This window comes from Equus asinus, chromosome 16 (assembly GCF_041296235.1).
Source record: "Equus asinus isolate D_3611 breed Donkey chromosome 16, EquAss-T2T_v2, whole genome shotgun sequence".
NCBI classification, from domain to species: Eukaryota; Metazoa; Chordata; class Mammalia; order Perissodactyla; family Equidae; genus Equus; species Equus asinus.
Genome location: NC_091805.1, coordinates 33,645,864 through 33,665,098, shown reverse-complemented (window position 1 = coordinate 33,665,098; position 19,235 = coordinate 33,645,864). Strand labels below are relative to the sequence as shown.

The following is a 19,235-nucleotide window of genomic DNA, read 5'->3' as shown; positions in this document are numbered from 1 at the left end:
GAGCGCACAGCAGGATTACTGATGCCGTCCCCTGGGTCTAGGACACCGTTTCCCCATCAATTCCCCCTTGCTGGGAACTCTCGTACTCATCCTTCTGGAGCTAACGTCAGATGTCTGCTCTTTGAAGAAACAGTTTCTGGTGTTTAGTAAATGCTTAAAAACCACAAATATTTGTGGATTTTTCTTATTATTATTGTTTTAAAATTGTACAGTTCTTTCTCAACTTACCCAACAGATGGATGTTTATACTCACAATTGAGTCAATTCACATTACTCAATAATATGGGCATTGTGATTACATTTTAGTAAAAGTAAACAAGTAAGCAAAACCTGTTTATATGTGTGTCAATTAATGTATATATTTGTGTAAGCAAGGAGAAAATTATAGAAGAATATATACAAGGCTGTTAACAAAGAGGAAATGATCATCTTTGGCTTTCTGCATTGTAAGGTAATGAGCATCCACTGACCCTTGAGGATGAGTGGATACCATCCTGCTCAAATTATACACCTTCTGTTTGTTTTATTTTAGTTACATTTTGACATCTGGTTAACCTAGATGGTTTCATAAGTGAATTAAAAACCAAGAAAGCATAAATAATCAATTACCGTTCTGTATCCAACTTGCTTAATAGATTCTTATGCTGTAATTTCCTCTTCTGCAAATTAGGAATAATAGACTTTCTGTATGGATAACACAATTAGACTGGGTAATACACACTTATTTTCATAACATACCAAAGAGTTGCCGAGTGTAAATGAAAACTCTCTAATTTTTCTTTTGTGACATTCATGCCAACTGATTATGCTCCAGAAAAATCTGTGCATTATAAAGCACTGCTATGATCCACCTTAAACTTGCATGTATTTGAACAAATGTCACCATTCTCCCATAACCCTTAAAATTCAATCTTCTTCCATTCGGAGTCTGGACATTAAGTGGGGATCTGGTGGAGGAAAAGGGAAATCCTATGATAATATAGAAGTTTTTTCATGAGTTTACATAGGGGCCAGACTGTGTCTTTGGAGACCTTATAAACAAGGCTTTAGTCATTAGAGCAACTTAAGAATGAACTCGACATTCAAGAGAAACTTCAGAGGGTCGTAGCCCAAGCTCACTGGTTACTACAGGTCTACACACCTTGTACAGGTAGGGGCTGGGCTGTATCTGAGATGGCCTCTGGGGATGAAGGGGTAAGGCAAATGCTTTCCAAAGCCATGTAGATTCGGTATGACATTTGCCGCACAGACCACACTTGCACTGCTTCCTACTCCTGCCTAATAGCAGAGTACAGATGTGGCCTCACCTCTATGATACCGCCATCTTTCTCCATCTTTAATTTCAACTCTCTTGCATTCACTGATACTCAACTCAGGTCCATTGGCCATTTCCTCCATGCGAGAAATTAATGAAAAAAGAAGAAAAGCTTGAGGTACTTATGTGCTTTCCCCCTACTTCCCATTTACATCTCTCCCTTCTCAACAGCCACCCCCAATACTCAAGTTGTGTATTCTTCATAAGGAACTGTATCTTGATCCAATAAAACTTATAAAATGTATAAAATGAAGGTAATGATGATATCTGACTTATGTGGTTATTATGAGGATTTAATAAGATAAGGTAATTTGCTTAGAATGTTGCTTTGAACAGCGATCACTCATTAAATCCCAGCTATAATGAATATTAACAGTACTAATGTTACTCAGTTATCGTTCCACATTTTTTTATCTTAATAAGGATAGGATATCTTTAGAGTTCTGACAGATGGGAAGAAATGCAAAGGTAAGGAATCATTAATCAGCCTCTAAGTGTGTCAAAGAAAATCTCACAAACAGCCCAAATTTCACTCGCTATTCATATGTGCTAGTCAAATAAGGAATTACTCTATTAGATGCATCTCTGGAAACCTGGAGTGGTGTGATATCCTTTCTTTGTTACTCATATGGGCAGAGCTCTTTAACATATTCTCTCAGAATGGCAAAAGCATCATTTTCTCTTTCTCATCTCTTCCTATTTCCCTCTCATGTACACATACCCTCCATAGCTGAAATTATTCAGCTCTTCCCAGCACAGGTTTAGAATACACAGACCTAGCTCTGAAGGTAACAGGCCGAAAATGGAGACAATCCAGCTTTTATTTTTTTCCCTGCCCTTGGGTTTTGGTATCTGGGATAGGTTGCAAAGGGCTAGAACTTGGCTAGATAGAAGCCTTGTATCACATGGGCTGTTTAAATATTCATACAGCTTCTTCTGGCAGCTAAGAGGACTGCAAACTTAGCCCAGAAACAAACAAACCAACCAGAGAAGATAATCTTTCAATTTCATAGCATTCTAAAATGGCTGCTATGAATTAAAAACTTAAGTGCTGACTCTGGTTTAATTCTTAGGCAAATGTCTTTTATATGCAGCTCAGGACAATAGGCAAGTGGTTGCATGCATTTCTAAGTACTTTGCTGAGTAATATTATTAGTATCAGATATTTACTAATATGAATACTATAAAAACTTATTGTACTGTCAAAGCCATCTCTTCTATAGTTACTTTAGTAATGACTTGAAATAATAACTGACATGTTCCCCTTCCAGTCAACAGATTTCCGTATATAGTAACACATGGTTTAAGTTATAAGCAGCTGAGCTATAGAAAAAATCAGATTTGAAGACTGTATGTTCTTCATTAGCACATGTGAAGATACCGGAAATGTAGGTATCTAGTCAGTGTTTTATTTTGTGTTTAGCTGACAGTTCTCCGTTTGTAATTAAGTGATTTTTTTTTGTTGTCCTAATTTTGGCTGATAAAATTTAGTTAATTTCACAATTTCAGACAACAACATAAAAGCAAACCTTGGCACCGCATTGAACCTTAAATTCCTTCTTCAAAATAGTATCTATTTAGTGAAAATCTACTCCGTTTTATTTTTTATAGCTCTATTCACGAGTTCTGATTCTATCTAGTATGCATCCTCTCAATATGGCATACAAAGATGTAAACATGAAAACACTCCTTTATCAGTTTTCTCCTTCTGACAGTATTAATCTAAAATGTAAATTCATATAAAATAAGAGTAGGTACATTAAAAGTTAAAAACAGTCACTTGGAGTATCTGTGCTCAGTGTTCCTAAATGATTAATATTACATAAGAATTAGCCATTAGTAAATATCAGCTAAGTAAAATTAAATAATCACCACACTTAAATTCTACTTTTAAGAAACTTCCTTCAAAAAATTTATAAATTGCAGTTAATTATGGAACTATATAGGCATATATATATGTCTATAAATATATATGTGTACATATACATATATGAGATATATATCAAGGAAATACCTTCCTGAAAAGTCCTGTTTTTCACTTACTATTTCAGATGTACATTACCAACACAATCAAAGCCAAAGGAACAAGACTTGCTAAGCCCGTTCTATGCTTGGGCCTGATGTGTTTGGCCTTCCTTACTGGTCTCAACAGAGTAGCCGAGTATCGAAATCACTGGTCAGACGTGATAGCAGGCTTTCTGGTTGGAATATCTATAGCAGTATTTCTGGTAAGTACAAATTTATTTGGCTATCATTGGGTTTTAAGTTAGCTTGTATAACCGCTGTAAGAAAACACAAGTGTGAATCACTGAGTCTATCTAAATGGGATATATCAAATGATAATATATATACTTTAAGTCATTCATTTTTTTCCTCATCCCTCATCTGTTCTGCCTCAAGTCAGGGTTAGGGATGGAAAAAATGTAAATTCTACATTTCAAGGTGAACTAAATATTTACAAATAAAATGGAGCAAGACTAAAAACACTTAGTCCTCCCCAGATAGTTTTTTAAGACGGGGTTGCTTGGATATTTTTAAAATTTCCTCAGGGCACTTTGCATCCTGAAGTATCTGGAGCACCCCAAAGTGCCTTAGTGACTCAGCACAGAGCTCTCCATGAGCCACTGTGTCACAGCACTTGCTGACGGGTAAATCTCACTGTGCGGTGAACCAGTTCATTTCCGTCACTTAGCATTCGTGGGTAGTTTCCAAGACAAGACCATCTCAAATTAGACCTTGCCAGGTAGCGCAGAGCATATATAGTGACTTCTAAGAAGTAAGGTGTCATCTCTACTCCCATTATAAAATCTCCGTGGAATATTTCTGTGGGTTTTGGTTATTGGAAAATACATTTTAGTCTGAATTTGGAGTTAATCAGTCCATTATAAGTGTGGATATACAACATTTTACCCAGATGGAATAAGTGTAAACTATAATTCAAAACATAGCTTTGCATTGACACATTAATATAAGAAACACTTTATTTCCATTTTGATTACATTTAAGTTGCTTCTCACACTTAACTTTGCTTCTTCAGCCTCCTTTCACTAGTTCACAACCAGTAAGCAAAAACTTACATGAACATTTCCAGCTACCAAAGATTGGAGCACAATTTGTGAACCAGGCATTTTAAATTGGTTATTTCCTCCAGAACCTTGTGTGATGAAGTGGTGACTATGCCCTCATCCCTGCTCTGCACCCTATGCTGCTTTTCTTCCTGATATCACTCCATCTCTCTCTCCCGAAGATGTTCTATAGCCTCAGGAAAATGGGGCCCAGGCTTGAATCAGAACCTTTTCCTTGCTTTCACTCACCACAGGTGAAACAGGTTAAAACATTTAAAACAAAACAAGAAAACCCACCTTACGCAAATCCGAAGAAAATAATCATAGGCAAGTCAAAGAGTATACCAAAAGTCAAAACTGCAAAGCACTAGTGTCAGATGTAACTGCATTTCAGTTCCACGGGTCCAAAATATCTTCACTGGCATCTCATCAGGCTTCCTGCTTCTCTTCCTGTGCCTGTTGCCATCTTCTCTTTACTCCAGTGAACATCTTGACACCTTTCAAGGCCAAATCTAGAACCCTAGTGTCTTCCCATTCACGCCCTCACCTGAGAACCATGTGGTTAATGATGACTTGGACCATGATCCCCCTTGGGCTCAAGACCCTCCTATTGAACATATTCAGAACATTCCATAATGGCCCTTCAAACGTTTCCATACACCCAGGAAAATGACTTATGAAAAGGTCATGTAAAATAATGTTTAGGATCTGGCCCGGTGGCGCAGCGGTTAAGTGCTCACGTTCCCCTTCTCAGCGGCCCGGGGTTCGCGGTTCGGATCCCGGGTGCAGACATGGCACCGCTTAGCACACCATGCTGTGGTAGGCATCCCACATATAAAGTAGAGGAAGATGGGCATGGATGTTAGCTCATGGCTAGGCTTCCTCAGCAAAAAGAGGAGGACTGGCAGTAGTTAGCTCAGGGCTAATCTTCCTCAAAAACAATAAATATAGAAATAATGCTTTAACTATGTAATAACTAAACAAGTATTTATACATTCATGCACAACTATTTCTGAGTGTGAGTGCCTATGGGAGCCAGGCTCTGTACCAAGAACTGGGGATGTATGGGGGCTGAGATGAACATGCTCCTATGGAGTCACAGTCTGGTTCAGGGTCAGACAGTAATAGGTTGTTCCCTCGAACATTCCCTCCTTCTCTTCATAAAATGAACATTAGCTCCTATTATAATCCAGGCACTGTGCTTGGTGCTGGGAATGAATACCTGAAAAAGATACAGTCCATATTCTTAAACAGATCACAATTGGGTGGGGCCAGATAGATGCAAAGTGTTTTATAGAGGTTAAATGTAATGATAGAGGTTCATATACTTAAGAGAACTGCTATGTTGGGATTTAGGGGCAATCAGAAAGGGGAGGTGATACATAAACTTGAAAAATTTGGAAAGCAGGTAGGTCTAGGCTGGGTGTAAGGAAGAAGGGACCAAGAGCGTAGGACACAGAGGCTATGAAATGCTTCGTGAAACAAATTCATATGGAGCCCTTAGCGTATGCTAGGCCCAGGGCCCAGCATGTGCATGAGAGAGCATGGCACCCTGGAATGGTACCAGTCATCCAGCATGAGTGACAAGAGGGGAGGATGGAAACGCACACAGGAGGAATATCCCAAATGGCCTTTTGTGTTAGAATCATCTGGGCTTTTTAAAAAATTTAGGTGATTTGGGAGCCACTGTCAGGGTTCAAGTGAGTTAAAGCTGGGTGAATCTCAGCTTCTCTATGTACTCAGTTCATGCGATTAGGCAATTTACCTAACCTTTCTGAGCCTCGGGTTCTTCCTCTTTAAATGAGGCTAATAACAGCCTCCTTAAAGATTGTAAGGATTTATAAAGGTTAAACGAAATAGTATGTGTTCGATGAGTAGCCACATAAATGACTGAAATAAGTTCAATAAATGATAGTTTGTTTCCTTTCAGTCCCTTTTACTCTGACGCAATTTGTGCTTTGAAAATAAAACTCCAGGTGAGGATAGAGGGGACAAGTTATGCAGAACCAGGGAAAGAAGATGGCGCAAAGTGGGCCTCAGTGGGCAGAGAGAAAGGAGGGTATCCATATCAGGGAGGGATTTAGGAGGTGGAGTCGTTTGGAGCTTGATGGGACACTGGAGATGATGGAGGCGAAGGAAAGGGAGCAATCTATGATGATTCCTGGGTTTCTCATCTGGGCAACTAAGTAGAACATTTATTTTGAGTAGTCACTGCAGCTCTAGCTGGCAATATCCTGGGGTGTTTCCAATTATCTTGCAGTGTGTGCGAAGCTCTCAGATGATTCCAAAATAAAATGAATACTAACCTCCTCCAAGCCTCTGTGTGTCGAGTAAAGTCACCCACATTCCCCAGTCACCCAGTGTCTGGCATTTGCCTCTGACTCATTCGCCTCGTTCATCCCCCTCACCCAGTGATTCAGCTAGCCCCAGCTCATTTCCACTACGACAGTATTTCTTCCATGCCTTATTTCTTTGCCATTCTGACGATAACCTCTCAATTAAAAAATCAATGTTTCTTACTTCTATTATATCTTTAGGTTCCTAGCTAGCTCCTCACTTCAGACTCTCCTCCAAATACCTCCCATTCTGCTTCTGTACACGTGATGACGTAATTCATTGCTAATAAAAACACGAAAAACAAAAGCAAAGACCTCTTTCCTGCTGCATTAACTCCAGACACTTCCATTGGACTTCGGGGTCCTCAGTACTCTGGTTGCACTCTTCCTAGCCAAGTTTATGCTTCCGTCTTTACAGCAGAAATCTCGTACTTTGAATCCAGTCAGTTTTCTTCCTTTCTCACAGACAGGCTCTGCTCAGCCAATGCATTTGCCTCAGGGGGGATGCCCTTTTCTCTGTATATTTTACAGACCAAAACAGGGGTGTGGGAGTCAGACAAACCTAGGTTGAATCCTGCTTTTGGCACATGCTCCATGTGTGACCTTGAACAAGTCACTCAGCCCCTCATTATTCCTAAAATAGTGAGGCCTTCCCCGAACCATATTTAAAATGGCTGTCCCACTCCAAGGACTTCTTCCTCATTTCCTATTTACTTTTCTTTGTAGCACATTTCAACTTTTAATACACCACATGTAATATTTTTGGTGTTTTTTTTTTTGCTATCAGACCATTAGAATATAAACTCCTGATAGAGAAAGTTTATTTGTTTTCTTCACTGCATATTCCCAGTATGCAGTTCAGGGTCTGGTACATAGGAGGGTCTCAGGAAATGCTGATGAATGAATGAATGGACTGTTTTCTTTACTTCCCAGAGCTCTTTTGCGGGTTAAGTGAAATCCCATATGTAATAAGGGCAGTCAAGTGTGTGGTACAGAGTGGGCTCTGGATATCATGGTCCTCATCTTAATGACTATATTCAATTCCTGTTTTAGGCGCTTGAGATTTTTCTCAGACGTGTCCCAGCTTCCTCGGAAGGGTCCCCTGATCACCTGGTTCCCTCATTTTTCCTGAATTTCCACTACACTTGCAGTCTGCCCTATTACAATATAATAAGGAATCACATTGTGTACTAAGTTTATTGCTCTTACCTATGTGCATTTTCTTTGAAGTTAGAGAACAGAATCCCCATGCTTAGGAAAACACGAATACTGGTTGACCATTACTTGTAGATTGATTAATCTTCCTTTATACAAATGTATGCCTCAGAACACTTCCAAAAAAGATGTATTTTACCATGTCAGGCAAAATATTCAAGTTTCCTGAGCTCTGAGCCACAACGTTAGGTTGTCATATTATTATATGTAAGAACATATATCAACATAACAACATATCTCATAATAATGAATTATTTGAGTACTCTTTACTACATTAACTCAAGTAATTCTCACAACAACACATTGACATGTATTTATTATTGTCCTCATTTTACAGATAAAATAAACAGGTCTAGTTACATTAAGTAGCTTACCCAGGCTCACAAAGTTACTAAATAAGACAGCCCAGGATTAAGGCCGAGGCCTGTGTGACCCCAAAGCCCACGCACTTAACCCTATGCAACAAAGATGTTTTACTTTCCACAAGGGAAAAGGGAAAAATGATCACAAATAGATCAGATTAATTTATTGTCACTACTGGAAAAAGAAAGCAAAAACATATGTGTAGTGATGACTTCTTGATGTCGTTTTTGTAGGAGAGGGTGGAATTATACACATGAAAGCGACTAATGTAAAGATAGAATATTTCAAAGGAAAGTCACTTTGAATTATACGGGAACATCAGAAAAGTTGAGAAGTTTTGGGCTGGATGCCTGCTCACTCATTAATCTATTCATTCACTGTGGCACTGACAATACAATCGTGAGCAAAAAGAGACAGCATCTTTGTTTTTCTGGAGCTCACAACCTTGGAAGAGACTTACATTAACCAAAGTGTTACTTTAACAAATGTATAGTTTCATACCGAGATAGGCACTTTGATGAAAAAAATCACAGTTCCATGTAAGCAAACAAACAAAACAGCCTGGGGTCAGGGAAGGCTATTGAGGAGGTGAGACTGAGCTGAGATTCCATAGATGAGTAAGATGCAGTGTCCAGAGACAGTGGAGATGAGTATTCCAAACAGAAGGATGTGAAGGAGAGCAGAAACTGTCTGGAAAACTGAGAGAAAGCAGGCTGTGGAGGTGGGCCAGAGTTTACCCTGTATGAGAAATGGGAAGCCAAGCCACAGAATGGTTTTGAGAAGGATGACATGATCCAGTTTGCATTTTGGAAAGATGATTCTCACATCATTGCAGAATACAAATTGGAGAGGGCCAAGATTGGATTTGGGGAGACTTTAGAAAGCTATGCAGAATCTAGCAAGTGGTGGCGATTGCTTAATCTTTTGAGCTCATGGTGGAGACAGAACAAAGATATAAGAAATCAAAATATTTAGGAAGGAAAATTGAGCAAATTGAGTGAAGGTTGAGTATAGGATGTGTGAAGGATGAATACAAGTTTTCAGCCTTGTGTAACATGTTAGGGGAATGGGGGTGTGGAGATGTTTCCTTTCCTTGAGAGGCCCAGAACAAGATCAGGTTTGCAGTGGGGTTAGGAGATAGGCAGATCTTAGGCTTCATTTTGGACATTTGTTGTATTTGTCATACGTTTGCCTACCAAAGAAATGGAGCTAACTTGGTGATCTCCTCACTTTTGAATTGAGAAAACTGAGACCCAGAACACTTTCCAAGAGCTTACAGACTCAGGATCCAAAACCAGGTCTCTTGCTTTTTCCTATGAGCATTTTTACTAATAGGAAATCAATTCCATACTTGTGAATGTTAGCAGACAAGACATTAAATATTTGAATATGATTCTAAGGAAGATTTGGTAATTTCCTTCCTTATAATTTAAATAATAACAGTAATGATGAATAATCATTATGCTAATAGATACCATTTAATGAATATCTACTGTGTCTCAGGCATTTAAATATTTCACATATGAATTCTCAGCTGTTTCGATGGTATTGTTCTGACCCTCAATGTGGGCAAAGAGATAACTGATATAACCTTTCAAAGAGTTCTTCACACTTAAATAATATAAAAAACAATTATACTAATTTCAGAAGAACATATTAACTCTAAATGAACTTAATTTAATCTCATGAGTTACACATGTCTATAACTTAGCTATATAAATAGCATAGTTATTTCATTTCAACAAATCTTTCTTCAGAAGAATCGGTGGTAATTTTTTTCATCTGCCCAATTTTCCATTAATTTATAATATTAATAAAAAGGGATGTGTGTGTCTATTTCATGAAATGATGTGAAACTCCTTGTTGGTTTTGTGGATGTTAGCTAAAGTTCTTGATTTTATCCTTTGTACCCTAGTTAGTGGTCAGGTGGAAAACTACGGCCCATGTGAAAAAAGCTATATTGGGACACTGACATGCCATTCCTTTATGAATTGTCTGTGGCTGCTTTCACACCAAGATGGCAGAGTTGAGTAGTTGCTGCAGAGATTGTATGCCTACAAAGCCAAAAATATTTATTATCTGCCCTTTACAGACAAAAGTTACTGTTCCTTGCTCTGGGGCAATCACTATTAGTCCTCTGTAGGGTCATCATTTGATAATTGGTTTATCAAGTACCTGTCTCCAAGCCATTACAATCCCTTACTTTAAAGATCTTGATGGCAGTGATAAAGTTGAGGTATCACATTATCAGGCTTTGATCTATGCTTCTGATCTGTAATTCTTCAAGGAAGTGGAAGAATAGTAAGCATATAACAGTGAGCAAGGAAATATTCTTTTCTGAGATAGTCTTATTGTACGTGTTATTATTTTGTAGATTTGTAAATTTTATTTAAAAACTGGAGAGTAACCAAGATCTAATTGTCCTTTGAAAATATTCAGTAATGAGCCCTACTAAAGAAAAGGCTTTCCAATGGAGCGTTTGTGAAAATATACAATGTAAATGTGTAATTATATATTAAGCATTTATTTAAAAAGTGAATATTAGGTTTTAACTGCAAGTGAGTTCTGTTTTTTGATTTGATAATAGAGTATAAAACCCAGAAAAGGAAGGCTCAAGGATATATTATCCACTAGTTAGTATAAGCAAATAATAGCAAGTAATTTTCCTGTGTTATTTAATTCGCTGTTTCTTAGAGATGAGCCACCTGCATCAGAAGTTTCTGGAATGCATTTTAAAAGTGTCAGTTCCTAGGCCCCATCCTTCATCTACAAAATCAGAATCTTTAGGGAAGGACTTAGGAATGTACATTTTTAACAGTGCCAGAACTTAATTTTTATTCACACTAGAGTGTGAGAACCTCTGCTTTAGTTCAAATTCTATCACCTATGAGATATAATCAGTTGAAACAATGGTCAATTCCCTTTTTGTAAAAGGTCTTCTCTTTCAGTAGTAGCCCAGTAAGCTATTGTTGAACAAATGGCCAGTATATATGGGATACAATAATAGACAATAAACTAGGTTAATTAAAGGTATGCTACTAAATTAGGGAGTGCCAATTGTGGAAGGTTTATTATGAATGTAACAATCTTGAAGCAATGGTAAATAATTAGCATTTCAATTAAGTCGTAGGTTCGCGACATTAAGGAAAGGTTAACTTGCTTTGAATTCTTATAAGGTTATGATGCTATTTTTGGATTGATTTGAACATTGACTATAACCTAAATTAATGAAAATTTTAGAATAATAAAATTGTCATTATTAACTGACCTATATATTAATTGATGAATTTTCTTGAACACATTTGCCCTGGAGTAACTATTCAAATTTATGTAAGATAAATCTAGATATAAAGTTATATGCATGTAATATTTAAGTAATTTTAATACTTTATTACTATGATTAGATTTATTAAGCTACTCAAAGGGTCATAGTCATGGGGAGAATGGCTTTGCTTTAAACTGTAATTTTTTTCTGATATTTTAGGTTGTGTGTGTGGTAAATAATTTCAAAGGAAGACAACCAGAAAATGAGCATATACACGTGGATAATCTGGCACAGATGCCAATGATCAGCATTCCTCGAGTAGAAAGTCCTTTGGAAAAGGTAACATCTGTACAGGTGATTCATAATTTAAATTCTAAAATGTGATTGTTGTCTGGAACAAGTGAATAATTATTCCTGAGAGCACACAGTCATTTTTGATTTGCTGAAACAAGCTTATAGTCTAATGTGATATTTAGCAAGAATTTAGTCACCGAACACGTCATCTTAGAAAAATGTATATCACATTTAAAATATTTCCTTGAATCCTTCATGCTAAAAGATGCATACCTGTACATGAAATACATTCTGTACTTTGTCATGCCTTCTAGATAAGGAACATTGTGTAATGATCTCCGATGTAGGCAAAATAATAACATAGTTTTACTTGAGAATGTGTGCATTTTTTCCATAAAATATATTCCATTTCTTCCATGCTCCATTTATTTGAGAAACTGCTCAGTAAAACGCCTGGCACCTATTCAGGCCTCAATAAATATTTGCTGAATCTGAAATATATAAAGGTGTGGCATGAAAACACCAGTCATGCTCTCCCAGTTAGGGAGGCACTCAGGGTCAGGTTGGGCTGAATGGAACCAGACCAGGTAGCACTTTTGAGTGGCAGGAAAAGGCCTCATTGGGCGTGGCAGTGAACACAGAAGCCAGATATTTAACAAAAACTTTTCTTGAGACTTTTCTGAACTAGGGAGAGTAGTATTTCTTAAATGATGATGCAGTTATGGATATTTGTAACTGGTTAAATGGTTGCTCAGAGGGTTACTAATGGTTCCTCCCCAGCCCTGTCCACATCCACATTTTGGTCAATATCTTAGATGAAGAGTTCAGTTACATGCTAATCAGGGGTTTAGATGGTGTGAATTTGTGAGGGATAATTAATATATTAGATGAAAGGATAAAAGTTCTTGAGAGATTACAATACAATACAATTAACAACATATAAATAAAGGAAATGTTTCGTATTTGGATAAAAAAAGTTCATGTAGGGTTGAGTATATCTAGAATAACCGCACAAATGAAAAACGCTCAGAGTGTATTAGGCTACCATTCAGGATGTATCAACAGCATGACATGGCTGCCAAGAGTTAATTTGATCCCACTCAGGGAAAATGATATCCTGAATGAGGGGATTGATATACAGTGTATATCTATCAAACTTGAATACTGTGTACTGCCCTTGGCGACATATTAAGGTAGATGTTGATAAAATAGAATAGTCAGCACTCAATAAATATTTGTTAAATGAGCGAATGAATGTGTCTCAGATGGTGAGTGGACTCAAAGTCAAGGATTATGAGAGACTGTGGAAGGAACAAAAATGATTAGTCTAGAGAAAAAGAAAACTCATGGGAGAAGCAATAGCTTTCCATAAATATTGGAAGGACTATTGGATGGCAGAGGGATGCAGTTTTTTCTGTAGGGCCTCAGAGATCACAATTAGGATGAAAGAAAAGAAAGTGTAAGAAGATAAATAACATCTGGAAAGAGGTAAAAACTTTCTGAAAATGGAATGGCTGCCTTAAGAGCAATGAAATTTCCTTTTACTAACGAGATTCAAGAATAGCTAAATAATCACTTATCCCTAATTCTGTAGAGGGAATTCAAGCATTCAGGTGAGGATAGAGGTTCTAGAAGATGATAATAATAATAATAATAATAGCAGCAACAACTATGGTTTAATGATCATTCAGTATGTGTCAAGTACTATGCTGATTGCTTATGTGAATTCCAAGAAAACACTTCTATGCTCCACAAGTGTTATTTCATTCTAGGTATCATGATAGTGGCACAGACTACTAATAGTCCACCAGTGTCCCTTCTCCCCTTTTTCCTTTTAGTAACTGAATTCCCCAGTCCAATTTTAGCTACATTCATGACTGCCCAGTGATAGTCTATATTTCCCAGCTTCCATTGCAGTTAGATGTGACCATACGACTAAGTTTAGACCAATGCAGTGTAAGCAGGAGAGGGAAGTGCAACCTCTGGTTCATCTCTTTGAACACTTTTGTCCTGGACATTCTCTACCCCTTCTCGCCAAATGGAAAAGGTAATGACTGGAGTAATCTTTAATTTTTTAAGATGACTGATACACCTTGACAGCCTGGGTTCCTGGATGAGCTCATGGAACAGTCAATATACACATTGCAGATGGTTCTGAGAAAGAAATAAATTCCTTTCCTCTCTGAGCCATTGGATTATTTTAATCTGTTTTTCACAGTGGCTTAGCTGATGCCCTATTAAAATTTCCTCATTGTACAGTTAAGAAAACTGAACTTCCAAGTGGTTAAGCAATTTTTGAAAGTCCACATCATTGGTAAACAGCAAAGAAAAAATATACAATGTAATATTTCAAGATACATGTCTATGTGATAAAATATATTTTTTTAAATGAATAGTTTGTACAAAATTAGATATTAACAAAAAATAAAGATAAAAAGCAATAGAATTTAGAAAGCGATAGTAATTGTATTTTGAAGAAAATGGTCAGGGTCACAATCAGCGTCTGTATTCTATATACCTCTGAAATTAACTTGAACAGTAATCAGTCTTCTGCTTTTTAACATATTTATTTACATAAGAGTTCTTTAGTAGCCTCCTAGCATTGACAAATATTCTTATATACCATTACATCATTCTCTATATTAAGTGATTTAAAAAATTCTTCTTGATTTATGCTAATTCATTTTTATTTACAGTGAGTTTTAAAATATTAGATGAAAGCAAAAAATATTCTATTAGAATCCATAGATTGCAAAAGATTGGTGTTTATTAAACTTCTTTCTTTCATTCATTTTTTTTGTTTATGACAAATTCATGGGCTTTGTTTCCTCCCTGGTAGTTTGAGAATAAAGATGATTTGAATATGATTCGACTCTCCTTTACCAACTGGCGTGCATGGGCACACACTCTCCTGAGCTCCGACCTTCTTCTCCCACCTTTTCATTCCTGTTTCCAGGCAGAACACTGTCTGCACGGTGCGTGGTCTGTTCCCTGCACTCACACAGACCACAGGAAGATCACGAGTCCAGGGGCTGGGAATCCATCTGAGGCTTCCTTTGGGAGCTATGCTGCTGAGAGGACGTGTACATGTGCTCATCAGCCAGGAAGGGAGGAAGGCCACCAGTTAAGGGAAGCCCATAAGAGCTTTCTCTTCCTTTTGTGATAAGGGATATTTGGAGTAAATATATCGCTTTCCATCATAGTTCACAATGGGAAATAAGTGAATGAAAAATTCTTTGTGGTAGTTTGATTTCAATAATTGATAGTTGGAAAGTGACATTGGATGCTTGAAGCCGGTCCTCTGAGGAGAGAGAGGGTGCCCAGTGTTAAAGCTTGGTCTGCAGGCATGACCAGTAGTTTTAGCATAATTTTGCCAACCTATCATTTTCTGTTTGTCAGTTTTGTGTGGAGAAAGCAAAGTTTCTTTTAGAAGTTATGTACTTATATAACCTCTTATGTTCAAAGGACATGTTTGATAAACTATAAGCTACAGAGTAATTATAGCATGTAAGCATTCTTTATTTTTATGTCAGCAATTTATCCCTTAATTATAGGGAGTTTGTCATACAGTTAATCACCATAGTTTATGAGGGAAAGCCATGATTTTTCTGAAAGTTAAGTAAATCGGAACATTCATTACATTTGGTTTTATGAAAAGAATTAATCATCTGTGTGAAAACTGGCCCATCATATCCCAATGTCCACCAAATATTGAAGTTACCAATAGCTTCATTACAGCTGTATGTAATATCAGATCATGAAAACTCTAAATGTATGTCAGTACTGAATTATTAGATCAATTGTGGTACTTCCCTCCAGTGGAATCCAGTACATTATAGTGTGTTGTTTCTGCTCACAGGTTCTGGAGGTAGACCTGCTGGGAATTTTGCACAATTTTGACCTTGGGCAACTTACTTAAATGCTCTGTGACTCAGTTCTTTCATTCATAAAATGGTCATTATGAGAATTCAATAAGTTACTGGTAAAGCACTTAGAACAGTGTCTGGGACCTATGAAGCCTTTAATCATTACCAATTATAATTATTATTACTTTTTAACAGTTAAAATGGGCAAGGTAAATCAAGATGTGGAAAGTTTTCCAATACATAAAGTTTTTTTTAAGTTGATATATATAAAATGTGTTTGTTTATAATAAAGCCTGTTATGCAAAATACCACACAAGATATTTCTCTCTAGTAGGACAGAAAAGAGTACATAGATGAAAGAAAGAGAGAGAGAGAGAGAGAGAAACTACAGACACCAATCTGAGAGTAATACTTAAACTAAGATCGTGGACCTGATTTTCTTTTTTTCTCTTTCTCTTTCTTTCTTTCTTCCTCCCTTCCTTCCTTCTTTCCTTCCTTTCTTTCTTTCTTTCTTCCCTCTCTTCCTCCCATTTTTTTCTTCCTTTCTGTCTTTCTCTTTCTCTTCCTATAATGAAGCTATATTCATGCATAATTGTGTAATTAAAATAATTATAATTTTTAAAACTTTTTCAATTTTCTACAACTTCTTTCTAAGTAGGTCCTGGTTATGCTTCCTCATGTTAACTATCAATATGTTCAGACTGACCAAAGTCCCTTAGAAAAATTCCTCCAGAGTAATTTAAATCCCTGTGCTCCTTCCCTGTGATGCACATGATCTTTTTGAAAGTGGTTTATTTTTCTCTGCCAAACTGGCAATGGAGACCTTGGTTATAGTTCCCACACCTTCATGCCTTCATGCCCAGGGTCCTACTTCCCTTGGCACACCTGCAGCCATCCCCGTTTCAGGTCCTATCAGCCCTGGAACCCTGCACAAGAGCTGTGTGCAGATGCCTCTCACTTAGAGGATCCACAAAGTTCCCACCCACCCAAGACCCCAGGGAGTCAACTCTCTTCATAGGTCATACCACGCTTTTCTTTCAAACTAATCTTTTTCTGGCTCCTGCCTTCAAGGGCCCATGCATCCCAAACAAAAGCTTCAGTGGTGCTTCAAGATGTCTCCAAAAACATGAAGACATTATTTATTACTTTTGGGAGTCCAAGATACAAAAGTCTGACTCTCCTCCTAGGAAGTGGAGATGAAATGTTTACATATTAATTACCTTTAGTTTCCTCTATTAGCAAAAGTAGGAATTAATATCTTAATAGCTGTGTCACCAAGAGTAAAAACTAGATAGGTAAAATTATAGGCATTTCTATTGCATATAGTATAAACAGATCCAGTATGAAGGATGTCACCAAAGGAAAGTTAAATTTTTTCTTTGCCAATAAAGAAGTTCAGTGTTGTAGAAGTGACAAAAATCCTATAGGATCCCAGTAATACTCTGAAATTTCAAAGAGTGGGGATAAGAGATAGGAGTAAGCTCTAAGAGAATGAGGAGTCTATTCTATTTAGAATAAAGTTCAGCACCATGGACCAACACCATTTTGAAACAGGATTAGCAAATAGGCAAGTACACACCAAAAGAAAACCTTTAGGCAAGAAGCTTTATTCTGATCAGGTTTCTTATTAGTATGAGTTCATGCCAGATGAAAGAACCCTTCCCTCAGCTAAATGGGTACCATAAAGTGGGATGGAGAGTTACCTTCATTCAAAAGAAAAAGCTGCCTCCAAGGACTGCACCATCTACCTGGAGCAGACATAAGGCTGAACAGAATAGCAGTCCTTCTGGCCTTTCAACAACCAGAAGAATGCAACTGTATAGAAGCAAAGTGATCTACCTAGAAGTCCCCATGGCCTCAGCTTCTTCTCCTACTCTACTCAGGCTGGTAAATCATCAGAGTGATGTTATACAACTACATCCTCCAGCTTTTCATCTCAAGATCTAAGTGGAGGATTCCCTGATTCATGGAAACAATTAAGGAATCTTTGATGATCTTTTCCCACTCATTTTAGGAGAGTAAACTGAGCTAAATATATTCTGACTCAAGTGTAAATGATCAGGACAATTACGTAAATCTTTTAAATTGATGTTATGACACAGATGAGAGAGATAAGCATGTTTCAAGAGTTAGAATATGTTTTTGGAAAAAACGATTAACTTCAGGAAATTTAATTAATTTAGTGTAGATAGAATCTCCTTTACACTGTCAGGGAAATTAAAGAAAATATGTGAAATGAGCGATGAAAGATAGCTGGCACAATGGCACAAATTGGAAACTAATGTAAGAAAACAAGTAATGTCATGGTAGGATTAAAACCAATGCTAGAAACTGTAAAGAACAAAACCTACACTGGAGAAAGTCAAATCAGTTATATTATGGACACGTTTCAGCATATGTAGCAAAAGAACAAGAGAATAAAATTGATCTGAGAAAAGATAATAGATACGGAGGACATAACCAGAAATCTAACGTACGAAGCACTGTAGATCCTGAAGAGGAGACAAATGGAACTATAGGAATACTGAGTTATACTTCAAGGAGGCTTCTCCTTCACATAAGTACCTTTAAGCTAGAAGGGTTAAGCAGATACAAAGTAAAATTAAAATATATACTGAACCTAGATAATTCTCAATGAAATTTTTGAACTTCAGTACTGAAAAAGAGTCCTATAAATACTGCAGTAGATGGTATTATTGTTCCCAATTATTAACTACCCCCTTTCTTAGGCAGAGTAGCTTTCCTGATTCAGTTATTTTGGACTTGGTCAATAACGTGTGAATGAACACTATTTATACCCCATAAATCAGAAAATCTTAGAGTTGTTGCCAATCTTATTGCTCCTGGGCTTTTTCCAGGAGAAGGCCATGTTCCAGATAGGGGCTGCTCCCTCAGCCTGGGCCCCAGAATGGGAAGACGTGGGAAGCAGTCAAGCACCCAGCCTGAACCCTGGAGCAGATCCATAGAACCCAACACCAACATGTAGTATGAGGGAGACAAACATATTTGTTGTTGGAAGACACTAAGCTTTTGAGGTTATAATATAGTACATATAGTGGTCTTTTGTGGTTCCATACAAATTTTAAGATTGTTTGTTCTATTTCTGTGAAAAATACCATTGGAATTTTGGTAAGATTTGCATTGGACTGCTTTGAGTATTGTGGACATTTTAGCAATATTAATTGTTCCAATCCATGAGCACAGAATATTATTCCATTTATTTCTGTCTTTTTCAGTTTCTTTCATCAATGTCTCATAGTTTTCAGTGTACAGGTCTTTCGCCTCCTTGATTGAATTTCATCCCAAATATTTTATTCTTTTGATACAACTGTAAATGGGATTGTTTTCTTAATTTTTCTTTCTGATAGTTCATTATTACTGTGTAGAAATGCAACAGATTTTTGTATATTGATTTTGTATCCTGCAACTCTATTGAACTTATTTGTTCTAACAGTTTTTGGTGAGGTCTTTGGGTTTTTTTATATATAATATCATGTCATCTGCAAATAGTGACAG

General features: G+C 37.1%; 1 protein-coding gene across 4 annotated transcripts in view; it reads left to right on the top strand.

Moving 5' to 3' along the window:
- Positions 1–19,235, top strand: part of PLPPR5 (phospholipid phosphatase related 5) — a 106,084-nt gene that overhangs the window by 73,497 nt on the left and 13,352 nt on the right. The window contains exons 4-5 of one of the 4 annotated variants that reach the window (XM_014851522.3): positions 3,367–3,543; positions 11,779–11,898. In XM_014851522.3, coding sequence (XP_014707008.1) covers positions 3,367–3,543; positions 11,779–11,898 — 297 coding nt within the window. Of the gene's footprint in view, positions 1–3,366; positions 3,544–11,778; positions 11,914–19,235 lie in introns of all 4 variants that reach the window. The other 3 variants (XM_014851521.3, XM_070486900.1, XM_070486899.1) reach the window with 3 other exon arrangements.